This window comes from Osmerus mordax, chromosome 18 (genome assembly GCF_038355195.1).
Source record: "Osmerus mordax isolate fOsmMor3 chromosome 18, fOsmMor3.pri, whole genome shotgun sequence".
NCBI lineage: Eukaryota > Metazoa > Chordata > Actinopteri > Osmeriformes > Osmeridae > Osmerus > Osmerus mordax.
Window position 1 is genome coordinate 13,423,535 of NC_090067.1, and position 24,433 is coordinate 13,447,967.

The following is a 24,433-nucleotide window of genomic DNA, read 5'->3' on the forward strand; positions in this document are numbered from 1 at the left end:
AAAGCGTCTGGTAACTACAGTATTATTGATGAGACTGCATGTATGGTCCCATGATCATTTGGGCACTTGGAGAATTACAGAACTGGGAGTAGGGAAATATCAACCGATGGTTTTACTTTCTGTAAACACGTTGGGACGACAGCCTTCCGTGTCACTTCCTGTAAACACGTTGGGAACACAGCCTTCCGTGTCACTTCCTGTAAACATGTTGGGAACACAGCCTTCCGTGTCACTTCCTGTAAACACGTTGGGAAGACAGCCTGGAGGAGGGGGGGTGCTCTCCCTCTGTCTGTCCGTCTGTCCGTCTGTCTCTCTCTGCTCCTGGGGAGAAGCAATATTGAACACATCACACAGCTCAAACAGAGACTAGTGTTCTAATAAACACCCTCACTCACAAAAGTAATTACTTCAGCTGCCACGGTTATATAAAAACAACCGTGGTCTCTCCCTCTTGATGTAGCTGTTGAGATGGCCTTTCCTGAATTTGACAAAACAGTTTTTCATCTAGTACCATTCAAGGTAGAATAATTAGTTTTTAACCTTACCTTATCTGACACCAGACACATTTAAACCCCTTGAACGTTTGCAAATGTGAGCGTTTCCTCTCTGACATGGTTCATCAAAGCTTAAAAAAAAAATATATATATATACATTTAAAACCCTGTGAAAATGAGTTTGAGCCATGGAGCGTGAATAAAGAAGATATTTTATCTGTCACGGTAGTGTTATCCATGTCTGATTCACGTGCCTCCTGTCACGGTGTCCCCTGTCACGGTGTCCCCTTGCAGTACGAGTCAGACGAGCTGGACAAGAACATCTACCAGGAGTACGACAGCGACAGCGATGTGGCCGACGAACTCAAGCAGGACTACGTGGATGAACAGACCGGAGACGTTCCCCTCAAGAGGTCAGTAAGGCCTACGGGTCGAAAGATAAATGTCACTTACTGTTATTGGAATGTTTTTGTTATTTTTGCCCCACTCCCGTTTCTTCGGACTTGAAATTGTAATCCCAGCCTGAAGACACATTGCAATACCGCTGCAGTAGTCTAACTAGCTAGAACAAGCAGCAGTAGCAGCTATAGCGGTTATTGCTAACACAGCGGTAGTAGTTAGCAGCAACAGGAGCTAGTAGGTAGAAAAAATATTGTCGAAAAAAAGGCTCCTCTCCTTTCACTGTGTGAAGTAAAAAAATAAAAATAAAAAGTTCAAAACTTTTCAAAAGAAAAATTGAGGGGATTGTTTTGTTGAAAAAACGGTTGAAACAACATTTTCACAAAATGGTTTCTATAAAGTCCTCTCATTTCACCGTGTGGAGAAAATAATAAAATAAAAAAATAACGTTTTGAAAGGGTGAATTTTTTTTATGTGTCAGAGCCCACACTTATTTACTTTAAATTGAGTGAAAAAGTGTAGTAAGTAATTCAACTTTTACCAGAGTCTTTTTAAACAGTAGTATTTGTAGTGAAGGATGTCTGTATTTTTGCCATCTCTGATAACCCCATAGTGGTGGCAACATTTTATAAAGTCGTTGTCTACACATGATGAAAAATGCCGCTTTCAACCTCGCCCTCTCTAATTAGGCCTGGGATTATGTAAACGCGTAAGAAACCATTAGGCCTCGCAGCCTGAGCGTAATTACTCTTTAGTAAGAAGTCGGCAAAACCCATTGTGATTGTTCAGATCGACTGTTCTTCACAAACCCTTCGGTTTACTTGTTATTTCATCAAGGGCTTTGATTTGAGAACACACAATTCCCCTCAGGATAACTTCCTGTGGGTATTGTCGTTTTTTTAATGTATGTAAATAATCGGCATTCAAGTATTTTTTCCTAGTGTGGTGAGTGTGTAAATCACAGACACAATTAGATGGCTCATCACAGAATGTGGGGGAGTTATGAATGTTTAATTACCCTCTTCCACTGTGTGTATGTGTGTACACTGTAGAGTGTGTGTGATTGTAATGTAATGTAACGTTTGGAGGCTGGAGGTGCTGTAAATCATTGCAACCATCCAGGAATTTGACCCCTAATTGTGTGCAACTGGCAGATGTGGGTGCTAAAATCCCATTACGTGTTTATGTATTCCACTGCTCCCTTGGATAATAATGTGTATGGTACAACGTATGATCTATGTGCTCATATACACACACTCAGTATTGATTTTCAGGCACTGTGATATGTATATCAATCATAGTACATTACAGGACCCAAACCAAGTCATAACCCTTTGTGAAATTCACTTAATACGCCAACATGCTAAAATCCTGATCCAAATCAAAGGGAATCGCTAACCGCTAATTGAGGCTTTCGCTGGAGGTCACATCCAGGAATTAGAGGATGGCACCAATGAATCATGGTTAATGTAGTTTAACAGTCAAAGTCAGAGGCCTGGTTCTTTGGGAACAGCGGTTCACCACCCTCCGCCCCAGAGAGCTTCCGCTACCCCTTAAAGATTTGTGCCTTGTTCGCTAATGAACGAATTACGCATCGCGCCGGAAACCAGCCAAGGGTGAGATGGCCGTCAGGGTCAAGAAGTGACATCTCATCCACCCCCCCCCTCTCCCTCTCCTCCCATCCCTCTCTCCCTCCTTAATCAGTGCCTCCAGGGACACTGCGAGGAGCAGGAAGAAGTCTGACTACAACCTGAACAAGAGCACCGCCCCCATCCTGACCAACACCACCCTCAATGTGATCCGTCTGGTCGGTGAGTCATCCACTCACACACACATGCGCACACATATACAGACACACACCACTCACACACACACTTAGAGACACAACCCTACCTGAGGTGACCCCTCCGACCTCAATTAAAGACCAATTAGGAGGTAATTGCTCGTTAAGATCAGCGGGCTTGTGCGTCTGATGTCTCCTGTGTGACATGTCAGTGCTGGCTGTCATCAGCATGGCTAGGAGCGGCCAGCTCTCCTCTCTGACCCCCTCGTCTCTGAGGAGCCATCCAGACGTCTGTGGTTCTGGGGCTGTCGTCAGCCCCAGAACCCAGAACACCCCCTGTCCCCCTAACCTACCCGAGTCAGCTGAAGAGGAGGAAATAAGGTGATTAGCACTCTTACAACAGCAAACACGTCTCCGTGGATCATCCTAGACTGGGATTCCGCTGCTCTTCTGATCCTCTGTGATCGATGGCTTGGGCCTTATTGCTGCAGGCGGAGAAGAGGGGAGGAAGGTGGAGGGGAGAGAGGTGGAGGGTAGAGAGGGATGGAGAGAGGAGAGAGGGATGGAGAGAGGAGAGAGGGATGGAGAGAGGAGAGAGGGATGGAGAGAGGAGAGAGGGATGGAGGGGAGAGAGGGATGGAGAGGAGAGAGGGATGGAGAGAGGAGAGAGGGATGGAGAGAGGAGAGAGGGATGGAGAGAGGAGAGAGGGATGGAGCGAGGAGAGAGGGATGGAGGAGAGAGAGGGATGGAGGAGAGAGAGGGATGGAGGAGAGAGAGGGATGGAGGGGAGAGAGGGATGGAGGGGAGAGAGAGAGAGAGTTCCTCTAAGCTCTGGAGTCTTTCATCAGTGGTGACTCGATACTAACTTGCCTCTCCCCGCCTCCCCCAGCACATTTCATTACCCCGCTCTCTCTCTCTCCAGTCCAGCTCCCGGGCCCTCAGGGGCCTCGCAAACACACCACTGGCCCTGTGAATGATTACAGCACAGCTCCTCTTCAAAGCGCCGTATTTAATTATGATAGATTGAGATGGCTGTGCTCTTACAGGATGGGGGGAGCCGGCGTAGCTAATGCACGGCGGGCAGCAGCAGCCCTCTGCCTTCTAACATACTCAGACGCACACACCTGGAGCTCCTCCGAAAGAGGAATAGCAACTCAAGACAGGACTCATACACCACAAACATGTACACACACACACCTGATATTGGCTTGCTGCTTACAGTACCTATAGCACACTCTAACAAACAGTACACACACACACACACACACACATGAGTATGTAGATATGGTGCTAGCTGCTGGTGTTTTGATCGTTCCCCCTTACAGGGAAGTACATCCAGATGATGAACATCCTGAAGCCCATCTCCTTCGATGTAATCCATTGTGTCTCCCAGCTGTTCGACTACTACCTGTATGCAGTCTACACCTTCTTCGGACGCAACGACATGGTGAGACACACCTGGGGTCCGATGCGTCCACACAAACACCCTCGCACACATACACACCCTCACACACGCACACATACACACCCTCACACACATGCACACCCTCTCTCACTCTCTCTCACACACACACACTCACTCACACACACACAGAAAGGAGACATGTTTCTCTCCTGGGTATGATTCTACTGTAGACCTGTTCCTGCTGGGCTGTTGTCTGACTGTCTCACCGCACAGAGACACACACACACACACACACCCCTCCTCCATTTACTGAGTCACTGACTGTCTGATGGCTTGTGCTAGGAATGAGCCCTGGGGGGGAAATGATGTCTGACATGCACACTCCACGTGTGTGTGTGTGTGTGTGTGTGAAGCTGTGTGGATGAGAGTGTCTGCAGGAGAGTCAGAGTAGATTACTGAGGACAGAACCTGATCACTTTATCTCCTCTGTCTGACATCCTGCTCTCTGCTCGCCTCAGTCTCTCTCTTGAAAGGTCCTCTTCCTCCTCCTCTTTCTAAGATATTGTTGCTCATCTCTCTTCTTCTCATTTTCCACTGATGGTTTCTTTATTCTCTTCTGCTCACTCCCACACGCTCTCTGTCTCTCTCTGTCTGTCTCTCTCTCTCTCTCCCTGTCTCTCTCCGTGTCTCTGTCTGTGTCTCTCTCTCACTCTCTCTCCCTTTCACTCTCCCTTTCTCACTTCCTTTGTCTCTATCCATCTTATTTCTCCCTCCCCCTCTCTTTCTCTCTTATATATCACTTACACTTGTGTCAATAGAGAGCTCATTCAATATCCCAACTACCCTCTGTGCAGAAAAATGCTAATTGGTCATGAATATTTACAAGGCCTTTGTAAATTGATATGCAGCAACGGCATTATCATCATTTTGACCTATGGAGGGTTTTCTATGCCTCGCCTGAAAGCCGTGGAGCAGATACGGCCCAGCCTGGCCGGTAATGAGCCATATTAATATTGGAAAGGATAACGTGACATTTATATACCGGCTCCATGTGGACTCTGACAAGCACACATGCTGAAGGTGCATTAGCTAGACTCCTCACTCACAGTCAAGAACTCCTCTGGGGTGTGTGTGTGTGTGTGTGTGTGTAGGGGGGGGGTTCACATTCAGAAGAAAGAGATGGAGAGACACATACATACACACACATACATACACACACACACACATATACACACATGCCACTGATACTCTGTACTCTCCCCACACACACGTTAAGATAAGCTTAATGGTATTCCTCTTACGGAACGTTGGGAGTAGCCATAACATCCATTTCCATAGCAACGCTCAGATGCCAATGCATCTCTGCAAACAAACCTTAAATAAAAAGAACCCATGTAAAGGTCATCAGAGATGGAGGTCTCTGAGTTCTAATGACACCAGCAGGCAGTTCAGTCTTCAATGAAGTGATCCTGTTCAGTTCTCTCTAGTGATACTGACAACATGACCAGCGCTTAGACTGTCTGCCTGAAGACGACTGTGTGTGCTTATCCTGACTGTGTGTGTGTCTCCTGCAGTATGAGTCATCAGGCCTGGGCCTGATCAGCAGCAGACTGAGGACCACCCTGAACAGAATCCAGGAGAGCCTCATCGATCTGGTGAGTAGTACTGTACACACACACACACACTACATTACACACACACACACTACATTACACACTCACCACACATGCTCTCTCTCTCTCTCCATCCTCTAGCTGTCCCCTCTCTCTGTGTCAGACCTCTGTGTTCTGACCAGGTATCTCTCTCTCTCCCCCCCCCCCCCTCTTTCTCTCTCCTCTCTCTCTCTCTCTCCTCTCTGTCTATCGCTCCTCTCTGTCTCTCCCCCCCCCCTCTCTCGCTCTCTCTCTGTCTGTCTCTTTCTCTCCCCTCTCTATCGCTCCTCTCTCTCCTCTCTGTCTATCGCTCCTCTCTGTCTCCCCCCCCTCTCTCGCTCTGTCTCTCTCTGTCTCTTTCTCTCCCCTCTCTATCGCTCCTCTCTCTCCCCTCTGTCTATCGCTCCTCTCTGTCTCTTCCCTCTATCTCTCTCTCTCTCTCTCTCTCTATCGCTCCTCTCTGTCTCTTCCCTCCCCCCTCTCTCTCCCCCCTCCCCCTTCTCTCTCCTCTCAGAGAGATGATGGGGGAAGGCTCACGTCTATAGCCACAACACTCATTACTGGTCATTAATGCTGGGTCCTCTCTTTCTCTCTCTCACACACTCCTCTCTCTCTCTGAGTGGTGGAAGTCATTTTTGGAAGAGAGAGATGGAGGGATGGAGGGAGTGGGAGGGATATGGGGAGAGGGAGGGAGAGAGAGAGAGATATGGAGGGGAGGGAGGGAGGAAGAGTAATGATATCAGTGTGTGGCCTGTCCTGGCTGTGTGATTACGAGTTATTAAACCCTCCTTGCCTCAGAGACTGCACACGCATATCCTCTCAGATCCTCCCAGATCTGTCTCTATCTCTGCTGCTGTTACTTCTTCCCTCCGGTGTTCCACAGAAAGCTTTTATTCCCCACTACCCACACCAGCGCCCCCATCCACACAAAAGTTATTCTGGTTCGGGTCCATGAATCATTCATTGTCGCTAAAGCAGCTTTTTCCTTAGTTTTACCTTAGTATATAGGCACTAACTTCTTTAAACTTTCATTCTCTCTCCCTCCCTCTAACACAAACACACACACAGGACCAGTACCACACCCCTCCTCACTGTGTTGTGTGTTGACAGCACAGTAATGGTCTGGAAACAGTCAGTGCTTGTGTAAACAGTTTTCTTGAGTGTGTTGTGGTGATGTAGATTATCCTGAATGTTATTAGCATTCATTAGCAACACCTCCAGCACTAACACAAGGACACATTCATTACTGGTCGTGCTCTTACATGGGTGTAATGTGCTTACACGCCCATGCACACATACTCTTACCACACGTGTACACACACACATGAACACGCATGCGCGTGCATGCACACCTATACGGTCAGTGACTCAGTTGCCTCTCCCTCCTTCCCTCTCCCTCTCCCTCCTTCCCTCAGAGGGAAGGAGGGAGAGGGAGAGGGAGAGGGAATCATTCGACCTCTATATAAGAACATGTGTTCTGAGAACGTTCGTTTTTCAATCTTCTGTTTTTTGCTTGTGTCTGTCTACAGAGCTCTGTGACCCCAGAGACCAGCTCTCTCACACACACACACACACACACTCACTCTCTCTCTCTCTCTCTCTCTCTCTCTCTCTCTCTCTCTCTCTCTCTCTCTCTCTCTCTCTCTCTCTCTCTCTCTCTCTCTCTCTCACTCACTCACTCACTCACTCACTCACTCACTCACTCACTCACTCACTCACTCACTCACTCACTCACTCACTCACTCACTCACTCACTCACTCACTCACTCACTCACTCTCTCACACTCTCACAGACACACACACACGACACCCCTGGAGAGGAACTACATACCCACTGGCTTCACAAACCAATTTAAGTTCTAGATTTTTCATTTACAATTAGATATACAAGACACTGAAAAAGGGTCTGAAAGTGAAGGGGTCCAAGGCGTTCTGGTTCTGCTGTATATGTACGTGTGTTGGCTCTATGTGGGTGTGAGGGGCCTGGTTCTGGCTCCCATCTCGTATCTGCTGTAGCCACCTGGAGCGGAGCCTTTGAAGGAGCTCGGCATTCCTACTCAGTATCTCTCACCCCTCACCTCCTGCCTCCATGTTTTTCCCTCTCTCCCTCATGTCCCTCTCTTTCTCTCTCCCCCTCCTCTTCTCTCTTTCTCTCCTCTCTCTCCCTCTCTCCTCTTCTCTCTTTCTCTCCCTCTCTCCTCTTCTCTCTCCCTCTCTTTCTCTCCCATCTCTCCCTCTTCTCTCTCCCTGTCCTTCTCTCTCTCCTTCTGTCTTTGTCCCTCTCTCCCTCTCCTTTCTCTCTCCTCTCTCACCCTCTCTCCCTCCTTTCTCTCCCTGTCCTTCTCTCTCTCTCCTCTCTTCCTCTCTCTCCCTCCCTCTGTCTGGAATCTGCCTCAGCTGTGTTGTGTGATGTTCTCCCTTCTCCCTCCCCCCCTCCCCCCCTTGTTCAGTGATAATGTTCTCCATTCCAGGACCTGCTGGTCTGTGGAAAGCAGAGTAAACAGAGGGTTGTTAGGAACGTGCTCCAGGACTGCACGCCTGGGTGGAGAACATGCTCCATTTGTGCTGTTGACCAAATAAACAAAGAGAATGAGTGGGTGTGTATGTGTATAGATGTGTAAAGATATTTGTCGGGGGTGCAGGTGTGGTTGCCCAGGCGACTGCCTCGGTCCCGAGTTCCCAGACTGGTCCCTGGCAGGTGCAGGCCTGCCAAGCCCCCCCCCCCCCCCAGCTTGGTGGTCAGCCGTAAGCATGTGGTCGTGTTGCGGTGTGCCAACATGAGTGTAAGGAGAGCCAAAACCACACGCTGCCACACCCCGCTCTCCCTCCCTCACCCCACTCTCTCTCCCTCCCCGCTCTCTCTCCCTCCCTCCCTCCCCCCCACTCTCCCTCCCTCACCCCCCGCTCTCCCTCCCTCACCCCCGCTCTCCCTCCCTCACCCCCGCCCTCCCTCACTCACCCCCGCTCTCCCTCACTCACCCCGCTCTCCCTCCCTCCACAGCTGAAGCATGCTGAGTGACAAGCACTCTCTCTTTCTCAGACACACAGTTTTTCTGGACGCTTATCAACTTGCTTCACTCTCTTGGTTCTCTTTTCTTTCCTTCTCTCCCTATCCTTCCCTCCCTATTCTCTCTTTCCTTCTCTCCCTCACATTCTCTCCTCTCCTTCTCTCCCTCACACTCTCCCTCTCCTTCTCTCCCTCACATTCTATCCTTCTCTCTCCTTCTCTCCCTCACATTCTCTCCTTCTCCTCCTCTCCCTCACATTCTCTTCTTCTCCTTCTCTCCCTCCTCTGTGTACTTGTACCTCTCCTTCCATCTTTCCCTAACCCTAACCCCACCTGTCCATCCCTGTATGAGGGAGGACAGGATGCTGTATGAGGTTCATATTTACATTTTTGCTTTAGTTTTGTTGCCCCTTTTGTGTGATGGCTCATGTTAAACATGAATAAATACTGACGATATGATTTTCCTCCTGGATGCAACGATGATGACGTTGTTTGTCTTGGTGCTGTGGGTCGACTTAGGGAGGGGGTGGAGGTATATTTCTGGCAATTGATTTTGTTTTTGTATAATATTCATACACTGGTGCACTCACACACACACCGACACACACACCGACACTGCTTTCTAAACGAATGCAGGGTCATGCCTGTGGGTAGTGACGTCTGGGCGTGTGACAGGCTGTCATCAATATGGATGTCCTGGCGTTGGGTCAGAGGCACCTCCCCCAGGGTGGGGCAGCCCGTCCTACAGGAGCCGTGACTCAGTCCCTCCCAGAGCTGTGACCTATCCTGCCCCCCTCCCCACCCCTAGAGTGACTCGCTCCCAAAACGACAGCTGAGGTAGCTCTTAGCAGATTTGCATTCGGACCGTTCAGATCCTCCTGTTCATTGTGTCTTCTCTATCGACACACAAAAGCCAAATAATCTGATATCTCGTTTGCGGTCAGATTTCAACTTGATTCTGATTCTTTTCTCTGTGGTTTTCTCGATTGAAACAGTGGAAGCGTTCACTGGGCACAAACCCCAAGGTTGTACTTCCTGCGTGAAGAGGAAGTGACCTATGAAAGAGAGACGGCAGATGTCTTACCGCTGGCTGTGTTGTGCGAAGCAAGTGGCAGTCCTAATTCCACTTGACGCACGCCTAATGAGGAGGGAATTGGTGGTGTTAGCGTCGGATGAGAGAGTGGTTCCAGGGACGCCGGTGACAGTAATCGTCTTCAGTCGAGGATGGTGGAGATCTCCACAGGGGGGCTCGCCGCAAAGAAGCTGTCAGTCACTGCAATCAGAGCGCTTTCATCAATAGATCACTTTTCTCTGCCCAAAACACCCTGCATCAAGAGAGTAACTGGATGATTGTGGAGCTGTCAGTCAGTGTATGAAGTGAAGTCAGTTTCAGTTTGGGGTGATTATTTCTCTCACGCCTTGTCCTCCTTAGCGGTTATCAACTAGTAGCGTTCTGTCAAAACATGTTTTTGGTTGTGTTGTTTACATCTCGGTCAGGGCCTGGTTAAATGTTAAGGTGTCCTAGTGTGCACTCTAAGACTCCAGATTTACAGCGGGACTTGGTGTCCCTCGAGGCTGAGTTCTCGGTCCAGCTGAGACGCAGAACCCTGGCGCAGAACCCTGGTGTGGCCTCCAGGTGGGTTGTGGACCGACCTGCTCCTTCGCACCGCCTAGTGACAGACGGGTCTCCGCTTTCTCCCCAAAATACCTCAGGCAACACTTCAAAGCCGTCCGCTCACACCCAATCAGCCGAGCGGAACCGCGCGGAGCAAAGCACCACCAAGCATAACAGCAGGACTTTCAGCAGGGTGGGCCTGATTCAGCACCTCACAAGGAGAGGAGACAGAAACCTGTCTGGCAGGGGTCTGGCTCTGGGACCCGGGGCCGGCCGGCCGGGCAGGGCGGAGGGGAGGAAACGCAGCCGAGAAATCTGTTCCAGAGGAGCTTCCTGGGCCAAAGTCATCAGACTGCGGGCGGGTCGGCATGCGCTCGCTCGCTCGGGGCTGTCAGACTCGCATTGTCAAAACAAAAGAGGAGGCAAATGTTGCCTCGTTCCACAAAAGCCACACCACAGACATGCACTGTCTGAGTGGTGCCTATGGAAATAACAACCCCATAAAATTGGAGTAAGAGCCAACGAAATCCACATCGATAACCTCCAGACTGACAGCATGGCCCATCAGTCATTTGCTTGACGACTGGGGAGTCTGGGAAGCTGTAAGCATACTATACCCCACGCACCAGCCAGACACCTTCTAAATATAGTGCTTCATCACAACCAAACAGAAATACGTCTGATGCAAGTTCCTCCAGCTCAACCTCATTACGAGGACTTCAAAAGAAAAGTCACTACAGGAGGATCGTCTTTGATCTTCATCCTTCAATGTTATTGTTGTCGCTTTCTGATCTTTCCTGGCACGGTCACTTTTATTCCGTTTTGTTTTCACCAGGAAGTCAAGGTTTAAAGTCTCATCATTAAGTGGAGGATGGATTTAAAGTTCCTTGGCGTTGATGCTGATGGCTGGATACTGAAACAGACCACATCTGTCTCCTGTACCCTGGGAGAGTGGTTTGCTTCTAATTCCTTGAGTGCACTAGAGGATTGTAATAGTCTTTATAACAAATTCAAGCTTAAAGTCTGTAGAACATGGCATCTGTTGCATGTTTCAGGTTAGTGGAATAGTACTTAAGTACTTCATTCTGAAAGTTGACTATGTATAAAACAGTTAGAGGAATGAACCTGAGAAAACAGTTGATTAGTGGGTTAGGCCCTTTCAGCGTATTGGGTTCTGGTTTGGCCTCATGTTCTGTTTGAGGGAGATAAAGCCATATAAATGCTAGTTTTATAGATTTATTCAGCGCTAAGGTACTAAAAGTTTCCTTGGTGTTTCTTCAGATCCCTTCTGGCTAGTCAGTCTGATCTTCCGAGAGCTCAGGCCTGTCCCAGTGGGTTTGTTTTCACTCTAATCGCACAATAAATAAAACTTTGGAGGCAACCCGGAAGAGGGTCATTACTACATAAGTATTAAACACAGATTAAAGTGGATTTAAAAGATGTTATTAAATAGCTTATTGTCCTGGAAGAAGAAAAAAGTCACCTAATTGTTTTCGCAATTTTCATTTGGTGTCTTTGTAGAAACAGATGGTGAATTTTTGTTCATGTTCTTCAACTTTCCTGACAAACACCTGTCATTTTGAGCAGTTTCACCAGATGCTGGGAAGTTGATTCCCTGGGTGATGGAAGACTCCTGGTTGTCCTCCTCAGAAGGCTGTGGGCAGTTGTGAAGCTGTCCTTCGAGTCGGACCATCTTTACTAACGTGACAGGCCGTCTGGAAGACGCAGGAACGTACTTAACAGTTGTGGGTTGGTGGGGAATGGAGGGATTTAATGTGCGGATGAAGTGTATTTTATATATACCCTTCTCTCCTCCTCCCCCCCCCACCTCACCCGGCATTCACTCCCTCACCCGGCATTCACTCCCTCACCCGGCATTCACTCCCTCACCCAGCCTCCCTCCTCACTTAAGTGAGGAGGGAGGCTGGGTGCCATTACCATTTCACTTCACTTAAGAGTGAAGTGAAATGGTAATGTTTGAGAGTGTGGAAACGGGATGTTCAGCGTCTTCCACACTTTGATTTATTCTCGCTATTCCCTAGCTTCCACTGCTAGTTAGCATAATTGTCATTTGAATATTCCCATCCTTTATGAGATGGGAACTGCAGTGGAGTTGATGGCACTGAGCTTAATTGTGTAATCATGTTAGGATGGGAATAATCGCGAAGACGTTGGTGTCAGCAGGAGAGAGCTGGTTCTTCCCTCTAAACCACATGTCTGATTTGCCTCTACTTCCACACACCTTTACCTTTTAAGAAGTAGCGTCACGTATCCGTGGGCGATGGAAAGCGACCACCACATCGTATATATGGGTGTCAGGTGGCTGAGCGGTTAGGGAATCGGGCTAGTAATCAGAAGGTTGCTGGTTCGATTCCCGGCCGTGCAATATGACTGTAATATGACAATATGAATATTGTGTCCTTGGGCAAGGCACTAAACCCTACTTGCCTCGTAAGGGAATGTCCCTTACTTACTGTAAGTCGCTCTGGATAAGAGCGTCTGCTAAAATGACTAAATGTAAAAATATATGGGATTCAAACATTCCTTTTTGAATATTTTCCGATAAACAAAAACGACGCGTCAAACACCTTAGTATGTGTTTTGAATGTAGCCTACTAATTAGAAGGTTAGCAAGTAACCCTAGCGTGTTAGTAGCATTGCTATGAGTAATGCTAGGTTACTTAGCCCGGCGGCAGCTAACTCTATGTGCTGCGTATGTTTGGGTTGTGTGGGATTCACAGTATAGCTACTGGTTCTGGTCATGGAAGAAAAGTATCTTAAAATATAACCTCACGGTCCTCCAGGTTATTACTGGATGAAATTAGTTTACTGTGTACCATGACGTGTGTGTGTGTGTGTGTCTCCCCCTTTCAAACCACTGATTGAAACTTTTCCTGAAACATCCATCATATTCTGGACGGTGTCTCTGGGCTGTGTAGTATCTCATTGGTCCAATCACAGAGCTTATCCCGTCCAATGTGCTCCATTGGTCCATACATAAAGAACTTCAGGTCTCCGTTCTATCTCCGGCGAGTCTTTGAAAGGCTGATTAACTGTGGACCAGCAGGGCTGGATAACTGTCCCAGGTAATTACAGCAGCGGGTTCATTCACAAACAGTATCACGATTTTCTTTTTGCTCTTTTGTGCGGCGGAGCTCAGATTAAACAGAGCATTCACACTTCCTGAATAGGGTTCTCCCGCCAGATGCACTGTGAAGCATTATCGTTTATATATATATATACCGCATTACGGAATGTTAGATAATTTTCCATTTTGTCAGTGAAATGAAATGAAGAAAGTAGAAAAGAAAGTAACTCAAGTATTATTTTCAGATTGGGTGTTGATTAAACAGAGATGGAAATGGAAGAAACTTGTATTCACTGAGCTGTCTTCCAGATTAACCTAAATAAAGGTTACGCTTTGCTTTTCTGAAACATGACGTCTAAATAACCATGGTATTTTGAAACGGTATGAAATTGTCATTTTAGATTGTGTATGCAGATGGATGATATAAACTTATGTATTATACATTTGCGAACTCAGTGTTGTGAGGTGATATTCAAGATTTCCATTAGTTCTTCAATATTATCATTTAAGGTAATCTTTGCCCTCTCCTCTTGTTGGTAGATGATTTCACCCTTCTTTACTTTGCCTGAGTTTTGTAAAGTCTACAGCGCCGTGAATCTTCTGCTGGTAGTTCTTTAAGAAGCAGTTTGAGAATGGGTTCATTTCCATCTGAATACTTTGAGACAGGAGAGTACAGGGCATTAGTATTCATTTTGGGATAGATGGAACTGCTCATCCATATTAGAACAAACTAGTTTCAGTTCTTTATTGAATCTTGAAAAAAAAAATCTTGCGGATGCTCTGCCCTGTTCTGCCAGCTGCCAGAAATCACATCAGACTCATAATAGAACTAACGCTAAGCTTCCCAATTGCTTACAGACACACACACACACTCACTCACACACACTCACCTACACACGCACACACACAGATGCACATACTCACCCACACACACACACACGTGCACTCTCATACACCCGGCTTATATGTATTCAAAACTTGACAATATTTTCTCCCCAGACTCTGTATCTCATTTGAGGATATTGTTCAGCCTAACTTGGTACAAAGTTCTTATTTCCCTCACCTGCACCCTGCTTCCGGCAGGAAGGGTTTAGCATAATCATACGCAGTTATGCAGGTTGACTCGGGGTCCGTTGAGGCAGTTGTTATGTGCTGTTGTTAGCCATGTCTGGATTAAAGCAGCTTTAATATTTGACACACCGAAACACGCACCATTCTAGCAACAGTTACTGCGACAGGATCAGCTAAGTCCAAGCGACCTCCTGTGCTCATTCAGCACAGCATGTGCCCTTGTAGATCGAATATTTACACAAATTTAAACAGACTTTATGACAAGGGTACTTCAGCTGTAATCGTATTAATAGCAGTTTGGTTTGTAAAAATCTCATATTCCTGAGGGCGCTGTATTATTTAGTATCGAGTTGAGATCAATATCTACAGGGGAAGAAAGAAACCATGGATTTCTGTGGTAGGAGATAAACAGCCTCTGTGTTCACACAGTAAAGTGATGAAGACTCCTTCATGATCGCACAGTAAAGTGATGAAGACTCCTTCATGATCGCACAGTAAAGTGATGAAGACTCTGTGTAAACATGTCATCTATGTCTGCCAGCTGATGTTCGTAAACAAAACAACTGAGTTCTCTTCCTCCAGACATAAGAACCTGGGCATGGAGAGCTTATGGTCTGTTTTGTTGGCAAGCGGAAGCCAGAACTGCAGACTGTAATATAATAGAGAAACTATACAAGTCTGGCAACCATCTCCAGGATTAAGTGCCCCAAAATGGCGCCTGTCTGTGAGTTGCAGCCCTTTTCAGCGGGCATGCTCCTACTTGAGATATGCCTGACATGTTTTATTCCTGCGTAGTTCCTTCCTGTTGATATTCCTTTTGTTTTTTGTTTTTTTTGGATGTGAAAATGATTACCCTAATGTTCAAAGATTTTTTTAATGATTAATATGGCAGGTTTAGGAACACAACACTTTGGTCTCATTCACGGAAATAAGTAATCTTTTCAATATCATTATCACCTTGTAATTTGTTTGGGGAAATTTATGAAGTGATTAGAAAAAAACACAAGGCTGGTGTGAATATGTAAGCCTGGATCCACCTCGCTGCGTTTGTCTGATAATAATGTGACTCAACAGGGGAGTTGAGATGTTTTGATTATTTAGTTATTTGATTGCATGTTGGGCTGTGTTCTCCTAGTCTTTCCCTGAGGTTACAGTGAATATGGAGGAGACCCCTTCACAGATTATGTTAATTCTGTTTCATCATGTTTTTAATGAACAGCCAGTAAACATTCCAGAGAAGTCACATAAATGTGAATCACGATACAACCTTTCTTACGGAATCCATCATCCGTCCTTAATTCATGGTCTTAATTCATGTGAATTCATAAACTTCCTTTAGCACTGGAAAAAGCATTGTTATTTTTGGACTGGATTATGTACATTTACTCAATATTTTTTGAAGAGTTATGAACTGTTCTTTCCATTTTTATGAGTGTTTAGTCCAAGGGATTCTTTGTGTGTGTGTGTGTGTGTGAGGTGTCAGTGTGTGTTAAACCCACAGGAAGACATCAAGTAGAGTTACAAGCACCAAACTAGTGAGAAACATATTTTACCTCCTCAGTCTTCAGTGGAGCATGTTCTTGCCTGTCTTGAGCGTGTGTTTTTGCCTGCAGAGCAGCCCTATAATCTGAGGCCAAGAAAAACAAGAACACAAATCTTTTCTTCACCCCCGTCCTGACCCGATCAGGAGGAGAGAACTCTGTGCGACCCAGAGTGTGCATTTACATTTAGTCATTTAGCAGACGCTCTTATCCAGAGCGACTTGCAGTAATTACAGGGACATTCCACCGAGGCAAGTAGGGTGAAGTGCCTTGCCCAAGGACACAACGTAATTTGGCCAGGAATCGAACCGGCAACCTTCTGATTAATAGCCCGATTCCCTAACCGCCATCTGACCCCCATTTGCCGTAGTGGTTTGTGCCGGGCCCTGACTGCATTCATCAAGCTAATGCAGTGAGTCAGCTCCAAGTTTGCTTAGAAAGGGGGTTTCTGGGAGGGAACTGTGGAAAATAACATCTTAGAACCGATCAATGTATTTGTTCGAGCACTTTAGAGGGAAACACCATATTGTTGCTGATTGTTTGTTTTCAGGCAGTAAATGACTATTAATTTAGAGGATGTTTTATTGATGGTCACGTTCAGATTCCGGATGAAGTAACACCTAATGGGGTTTCTGGATAAACTCCATATCAGCCGGAGATCAATCATGTTTATGTATGGGAAGGACCTTGAGTGCAGTAGATAGCTCGTCGCTTGGAGATGCTTACACAGGACAGAGAAGCCAAATGAGTTGGTTGTGGCTTAATGGATCTTAAGGGTTAGAAATGTGTTAGGAGGGTTTGAAACTTTCAGGAGGGTTACAGCTCAGCGTTTGCTCAGGTCACATGACTCTGAACGTCCAGTCGAGCAAGGGATGTCTGGAGGAAGTGGCTGTGATGAGACCAGTAGAAAACTTCTCTGTTTCTTCCTTATCTGTGTGATTTACTATGGATTTAGTCCTGTTGATTTGCCTGTCACAGGGATAGACACCCGCACTCTGTTCTCGTTCTCTCTCTCTCTCGATCTCTTGCTCTATCTCTCTCGATCTCTCGCTCTCTCTCTCGATCTCTTGCTCGCTCTCTCACTCTCGACACACTAATTTGTGATGCATTGTCAAGCCTCAAAGTATGGTGATAACACTTCTGTGTGGAATTTCAATGGCCTTTGTGGATTATTGTTTGTGATTAATGTGGATGTCTTCTGGGGCTTTCTGCAAGAGAAAGAAAGATAAAAGGTGGGTGGGTGGGAGGAAGGGAGAGGGAGGGAGGTGTGTTTTATGGAAAAAGGACCAAATCAAAGCTGCCTGAAGATATGTTGGTCAGCATTATGGGTAAACGTTTTTCCATAGAACCCTGTGTAGTATTGATGACATTTTACGCTGTAGTTAAACTTATCATCAGATTAATATAGGCTGTGGAAACACGGTGAACCAGAGGATTGGGGCTGAGGTGTATAATATCAATCAGAGCCAGGTCGATCAGTACATTACTCACCTGGAAATGACTAATAGGTATTTCAATTTTCCCTTGTAAATGTTGGTCTTGTTCAGTCCCCATGTGTTTGAATTGCAGATGCAGACAGCAGTATGAGCCACACCCTTCTGAACAACAGAAACAAGCTCCCCTCATCTCCGCCGCACGCTGCCAACTCTAGGTTGAGCTGAGCGGTTAGAGACTTCGACAGCAGATAGAGGTTTGCGGGTTCAAATCCCCCTGTGCTAAACATGTACTAGGTCTGGCCTGTATGTGTACGTCTCTAACAGACTGGAGACAAACACATTAACTTCCGCTTTCCTCCTCACACACTTCCCTTCCCTGTTTCCAGGACCTGAGGAGGGTGAAGCTTAGTGGTTAGAGCATTTGACGGCAAGTCAAGAGGTCGCTGGTTCAATTTCCCCTCTCTTCCCCTTACTGTACTGTATATATCACATGGATACAAATGTCTACTGAATGAAAATGTAATTTTTTTAAAATTTATTTCTGGAGCCTGAGTGTTTGTCTGGTGTGTTGGTACAGGAGGTGGTTGGGGAGAGCGTGGTGGTTTCGTCCGAGGACAGGAAGGAGAAGGTGCCCAGTCCTCACCTCAGCCAGGTGGTGGACCTCTCCAACTGCAGGACCCTCTATGGCCTGGCTCAGCGCGTGGTGGCCACAGAGTCACTGTAAGTCCTCCCCTCTGCCTCACCCCTTCTATCCCCCCTTCCTCCCCTCTACCTCCCCCTTCCTCCCCCCTTCCTCCCCCGTCTACCTCACCCCTCCCCTCTATGGAAAGACATTACACGACTCGTTACTCTAAACTGAACTGAGTGTTTGAATGTCTTTCGATTTCTTCGAGTCAAACGCCTTCTCCTCTTCCCTGCTCCTCCTCGCTGTCTCCCAGTCAGAGCTTCCCCCCCTCCCTCCCTCCCTCCCTCCCTCCCTCCCTCCCTCCCTCCCTCCCTCCCTCCCTCCCTCCCTCCCTCCCTCCCTCCCACACACACACACACACACACACTTTATTTCACTACACACACACACACACACACACTAAGACACCCTAACAATAGCTGGAGCATGCTTCGCTGGCCAAGTCTGTGTTGGAGAGGTGTGCTGTGAGTTGTTGTGGGAAGAAGCTTGTGGTTATCATATTGGAGCCAGGGAACTAGATGCCTCAACGCCACACTCCCTCTGCCAGATGGCACCCAGCTCTGCCTGCAAAACTCAACACAACAATAAGGAAATAAGTAGGATGTAGGGGGGAACGAGGAAATGGTAGAAAAAGATGATAAAAAAACGGCATGGAAGTGTGTGTGTTGCTAAGAAACCTTTTCTCTCTGAGCTGTGGTCTATTAGCGCTCTGTGGAAAACTTGGTACGTCTAACCTGGTGAGTCACACCCGGACATGCTCAGTATACGCCACCTTTAATACCGCCTGTCGGCTCCTTCTAGAAAGCTCACCAGTGTAAAACTCCATTTAGCTGGTCTCTAACGGAATAATCAATGAGCCAGGAGAGTCCTGAGCAGAGATCAAGATTCTAGCACCCGGAGACAGCCTGGGAAAGCTGCCCATTCGCCGTTGTCTAAAAGCCTTTGTTTATATTGGCATAATCAGATAACCGTTCCGGAAATTCTTGACTTGCCCCTTTCTCCTCAGGATCAACACCAACCGCCTCGCAGGAAGAAGCTTTTACGCGTAGGGAACAGCCCAAGCTGTAATCACTTTCATTAGAGGTGTTTAGCGTGCGGGCGCTAGTCTACTTGTAAACATTAGCGTGTTTGCATGTGTATCTGCGCTTGTGAGCATCTGTATTAGACTGTAATGCTTCTTGGCGGCTCCCCTGATGCCCGAGTGAGTGGTACTTGGACGGTGTTTGTATTTGACCCAGCCGCCAGGTGTACCAGGCCTGGATGCTCGGATGGGAGGATTGATTCTGCTTCTGTTTTGTCTCCCTGAGTTGCACCCAAAGTGTCTGGTCTGAGAATCTTCTAAACATCCTCCAGAACGGTACCACAGCGGTTTGTAGACTTGAGGATGTTTAATATTCAGGAGACCCCAGTGCGGATGCTTGTATTGTGTCTCTGAATGAGACGTTTAATCAAGACCAAAGGTTAACTGAAATGGAAATAGCTCAAAGTATCCCTTTCTGATTTGAACTTCTGTCCTGAGTGCAACCTACTTTGATTTGACCTTTCTGCCACTTTCTCCCTCCCTCTCACCCTGTCACCCTCCCTCTCTCTCCCTCCTCCTCTCCCTCTCACCCTGTCACCCTCCCTCTCTCTCCCTCCTCCTCTCCCTCTCACCCTGTCACCCTCCCTCTCTCTCCCTCCTCCTCTCCCTCTCACCCTGTCACCCTCCCTCTCTCTCCCTCCTCCTCTCCCTGTCACCCTCTCTCTCTCCCTCCTCCTCTCCCTCTCACCCTGTCACCCTCTCTCTCTCCCTCCTCCTCTCCCTCCAGGGTGTTCCTGGCAGAGCAGTTTGACTTCTTGCAGACCCACCTGGACTCCATGATGCCTCCAGCTAAGAAACCCTTCCTGCAGCAGTTCTACTCTCAGGTTGTGACCCTGAACCCCCCCCCCCCCCCACCCACACACAGACACACACACACACACACACACACACACACAGAGGACAGGATCAGCTTCCCACGGCCCTCACAGAGCCGACCCTGCACAGATACTCCCAATGCGATGCTTTCAGAACGTCCATCTCAGCCGGCCATCTGGCAGCCCAGCAGGATGTGGGACGGTTTGAAGCCCTGTTTGACCCTTGTCTGGTCTGTAGACGTCTGTCTGTGTGACACCCTGGTTCCTCTCTCTCTCTGAGTCAGTTGTAACAGGTTGAAATCCTCCAGCCTCTAACGAGGAGTGCTGATGGAGGACTGGAGACATCCAGCCCTCATCTGCCTGTTTGGTCACAGAAATGTCTTTCATGAGACAATCCCCCTCCTAAGGTTTTTGTTTTCTGGATGAAAGCAGTAAGCGAACACTGGAAAGGCTTTCAAACTGCTGTGTTTTCTTAGTGGGAAAGCAACAGCATTTTAACCATTTTTTATTGTAAAAGCTCAATGAGAGGTTTGTTAACCCTGCAAAGTTGCACTTTCTATACTGCCGCACGAATACAGAAGACTGGAAAAAATAATAATAATATTCACTTAAAAAAACACTGATGCCTAAGACTTCTGCAGAGCGCTGTATCTTCTAAACGAATAACTGAATAATCATGTAATTCTGCCTCCTGCTCCTGCAGACTGTGTCCACAGCCAGTGAGCTGAGGAAGCCCATATACTGGATCGTAGCAGCCAAGGCCATCGACTATGAGCAAATGCTGCTGCTGATGTCTGGAGTCAAGTGGGACATCAGAGAGATCATGTCCCAGCACAACGTCTACGTGGACGTGCTGCTGAAGGTAATGTGGCGTGATCGCCCCGTTTACGCCACGGGCGCTATTCAGGGCGTGTGGCGTTTCCCTACAGGAACATGGGAGTGTTGGCCCTCAGCGCACCTAAGTGGGTTTTAAATGTTGTTTTGTGTACTCTTGAGTTCCGTCCGATGTGTTTTCATGTTTTCTCTGGGGACGTTTGAGAGAGGGCGTTAAGGTTTGTTTGATCTGCCGTCAAGGCTGCAGGCGACTGTGCTTCCTGTGATTCCCTCTGGGATCATGGGAACAGCTCCCGGCTGCTCTCGTCTGCCCGCCTCTGGAGGGAGAACGGGGTTTGACCCAATCATAAACCTTCAAGTGGGTGCAGACCTACACATCAACTGTTCTCACGTGGGATCTTTACCTGAACTCTCACAACGGACATCTGGAACTTCACATCTCTCGCAAAGAGTCTGAAGTTTTCCTCCCTTTTCTTAATTGCTCCATGATCTCACAAAGGCCCAGAGGTCTTCCGCATCAATTATTTGCCAGACTGAATAATTCATTCACGAAGATGGATGGAGACAAGTGTCTAAATGCAGATCTGGGAGACAAGTTCCCAGGTAGTTAAGGAAGAGGTTATCTCTCTGCTCCCATGACTTACTGCGGACTTCAAGATTCTCACCAAATGAAATGCCTTATTCATGACAACCACTTCTCCCATCATGCATTGTGCATGGGGGCTGTGGTGTCGCGTGGCAGCATACGGGGAGAGCGACTGGTTGCTGTCGACAGATGGTTTTCTGGGTAGAATGCTGAGCAGGGTCTTATTTACCACCAGCACACAATCCTCCCAATCTGCATAAACCAGCCCCAGCGACCACGTTCACACCCATACTGGAGTCAGGTGGCTGAGCGGTTAGGGAAGCGGGCTAGTAATCAGAAGGTTGCCAGTTCGATTCCCGGCTGTGAAAATTTACGTTGTGTCCTTGGGCAAGGCACTTCACCCTACTTGCCTCTGGGAGAATGTCCCTGTACTTACTGTAAGTCGCTCTGGATAAGAGCGTCTGCTAAATGACTAAAAATGTAAATGTAGATGTACTGGATACGCTACCAGGCATTGGAACACACACTAACATACACATGCACGCTCACACATACACGCACACACATATCCACACGCTCTCACACGCGCGTGCTCACACATACATACATACATACATGCACACACACCAGTGATCCTGGTAGAAGTGTTTCACATTAATGAACACACCCGTCCCTGACCAGGGTCCGTCCCTGACCAGGGTCCGTCCCTGACCAGGGTCCGTCCCTGACCCGGGTCCGTGCCTGACCCGGGTCCGTCCCTGACCAGGGTCCGTCCCTGACCCGGGTCCGTCCCTGACCCGGGTCCGTCCCTGACCCGGGTCCGTCCCTGACCCGGGTCCGTCCCTGACCCGGGTCCGTCCCTGACCCGGGTCCGTGCCTGACCCGGGTCCGTGCCTGACCCGGGTCCGTGCCTGACCCGGGTCCGTCCCTGACCAGGGTCCAGACTGGGAGAACGCTCTGACTCTGGAACCCCAGCCACTGAGCTGCTAAGTGTTAGCTCAGTTCCCGAAGCCAAATAATTGTTTTAAACCCCATGGATTAGCTGCAGCTCATGGCGTTCCACAACGGATCAGAACTCTGCAGATATCCTGGGTGGGCCGAAGAGAGGACGAACGTAAATATCCAGAACTGGATATCAAATGTGTTGGGAAACATTCAGATGGATTTGGCTCCTTAAGTTGATTAGCTTGTTCAGGTATGCACAGCACAGTAGCGTTTCAGTACTGACGAACCAGCATCGATATCTTGTAGGGTCACAACTGCCCTGGTTAATTTGTTATTGATCCAAATAATTTCAAATTGGAATTGATGAAGAGACGTTGGGCTGTGACATGAAAAAAGTATGAGTGTGCGGGAGAGAGTGTTTGTGTGAGAGAGTGTTTGTGTGAGAGAGTGTTTGTGTGAGAGAGTGTTTGATCTGTATATGTTTAGTGTTTTGCACCTCCCTGCCACAGTAAATTCCGTGTTTGTATAACATACATGGCGAATAAACCGAATTCTGATTCAGATTCTGATTGTGTGAGAGTGTTTGTGTGAGAGAGTGTTTGTGTGAGAGTGTGTGTGGATCAGATTCTCACCGTCTCTTCAGCCCAAAACTAATCACAAGTCATTAACATTCTTCCTGCTCCTCAGTTAGTGTTTTGTGTGGCTCTATAATTGCATACCATTCGATTGTAATTGAAAAAAGTGTAGCTACTGACACGCACGCCGTCTTGTTTTAACACCTTGGGAGAAACCAATTCAATTTTATTCAATACATCTTCATTGTCCCCGGAGGGCAATTCTGGTACGGCACAATCATGAGGGAAATGAGCTGTATATACAACCACAGAAACGCTATAAACAACAAGGAATAGTAAACATTAAGTTTGCTAAGTGCAGTGAGTTAAAAAAGTACAGACGGTCATAATCCATTTATCCAACATGAGAGAAAGAGGGAGAGGATGACGAAAGACTGTGTGGAGCGAGTCTGTCTTCTGACAGCTGTCAGCCTTCAGAACAAACTACCAGGGAGAGCTCGCTACATGTGAGTCCTGGCAGTTAGAGAGACTTAAACGTCTGTTGCTTTCCAAAACGGCAGCCCTATTTTTACATATAGCCCCCCCCCCCCCCCCCCCCCCCCACCTGAGTCCAGCTGAGTCAACAGCCTGCTGACGGATGTGTCTGGCTCGCCCTGTCAGCAGGGAGCAGCCATCTTGGATGGCTGTGCTCCAGGGACATCTGTGGAGCAGGGTTAGGAAGGAAGACGCTATAGGTCAAAGGTCAACTGGGAGACTGCAGGCGAGGTTGGGGTGGAGGGGGATGCGTATGTATTTGTTGATGTTGATGTTGTTGTTGTTGTTGTGTGTGTCCAGGAGTTCGAGGAGTTTAACCGGCGTCTTGGCGAGGCGTCCAGACAGGTTCGAATCCCGCTGGCAGTGTCCAACGTGCTGTGGGAGCACTGCATCCGCCTGGCCAACCGCACCCTGGTGGAGGGGTGAGGACCATCACCCTCTCACTCACTCACACATCACCCTCTCACTCACTCACACATCACCCTCTCACTCACTCACACATCACCCTCTCACTCACTCACACATCACCCTCTCACTCACTCACACATCACCCTCTCACTCACTCACACATCACCCTCTCACTCACTCACACATCACCCTCTCACTCACTCACACATCACCCTCTCACTCACTCACACATTACCCTCTCACTCACACATCACCCTCTCACTCACTCACTCACACATCACCCTCTCACTCACACACACATCACCCTCTCACTCGTTAAACACACACTCTTACTGAGCGTCACACTCTACAGACACGTTCAGGGCGTTGACAAATAGGCAGGTCCTGCTACATAGAACTCACTATATTAAAGTTACATTTCAAAAGAAATACAAAGTATTAACCTGTTCCTACTGCAGAGTCGACACAAGTTGAAACT

At 47.8% G+C, this 24,433-nt stretch overlaps 1 protein-coding gene across 1 annotated transcript in view; it reads left to right on the forward strand.

Annotated features, from left to right (window-relative positions):
• vps50 (VPS50 EARP/GARPII complex subunit) overlaps nt 1-24,433 on the forward strand; it is a 59,087-nt gene that overhangs the window by 31,107 nt on the left and 3,547 nt on the right. The window contains exons 15-22 of the mRNA XM_067256338.1: nt 789-907; nt 2,598-2,704; nt 4,003-4,124; nt 5,657-5,737; nt 18,070-18,212; nt 19,986-20,082; nt 20,777-20,935; nt 23,848-23,969. Coding sequence (XP_067112439.1) covers nt 789-907; nt 2,598-2,704; nt 4,003-4,124; nt 5,657-5,737; nt 18,070-18,212; nt 19,986-20,082; nt 20,777-20,935; nt 23,848-23,969 — 950 coding nt within the window. The remainder of the gene's footprint in view (nt 1-788; nt 908-2,597; nt 2,705-4,002; nt 4,125-5,656; nt 5,738-18,069; nt 18,213-19,985; nt 20,083-20,776; nt 20,936-23,847; nt 23,970-24,433) is intronic.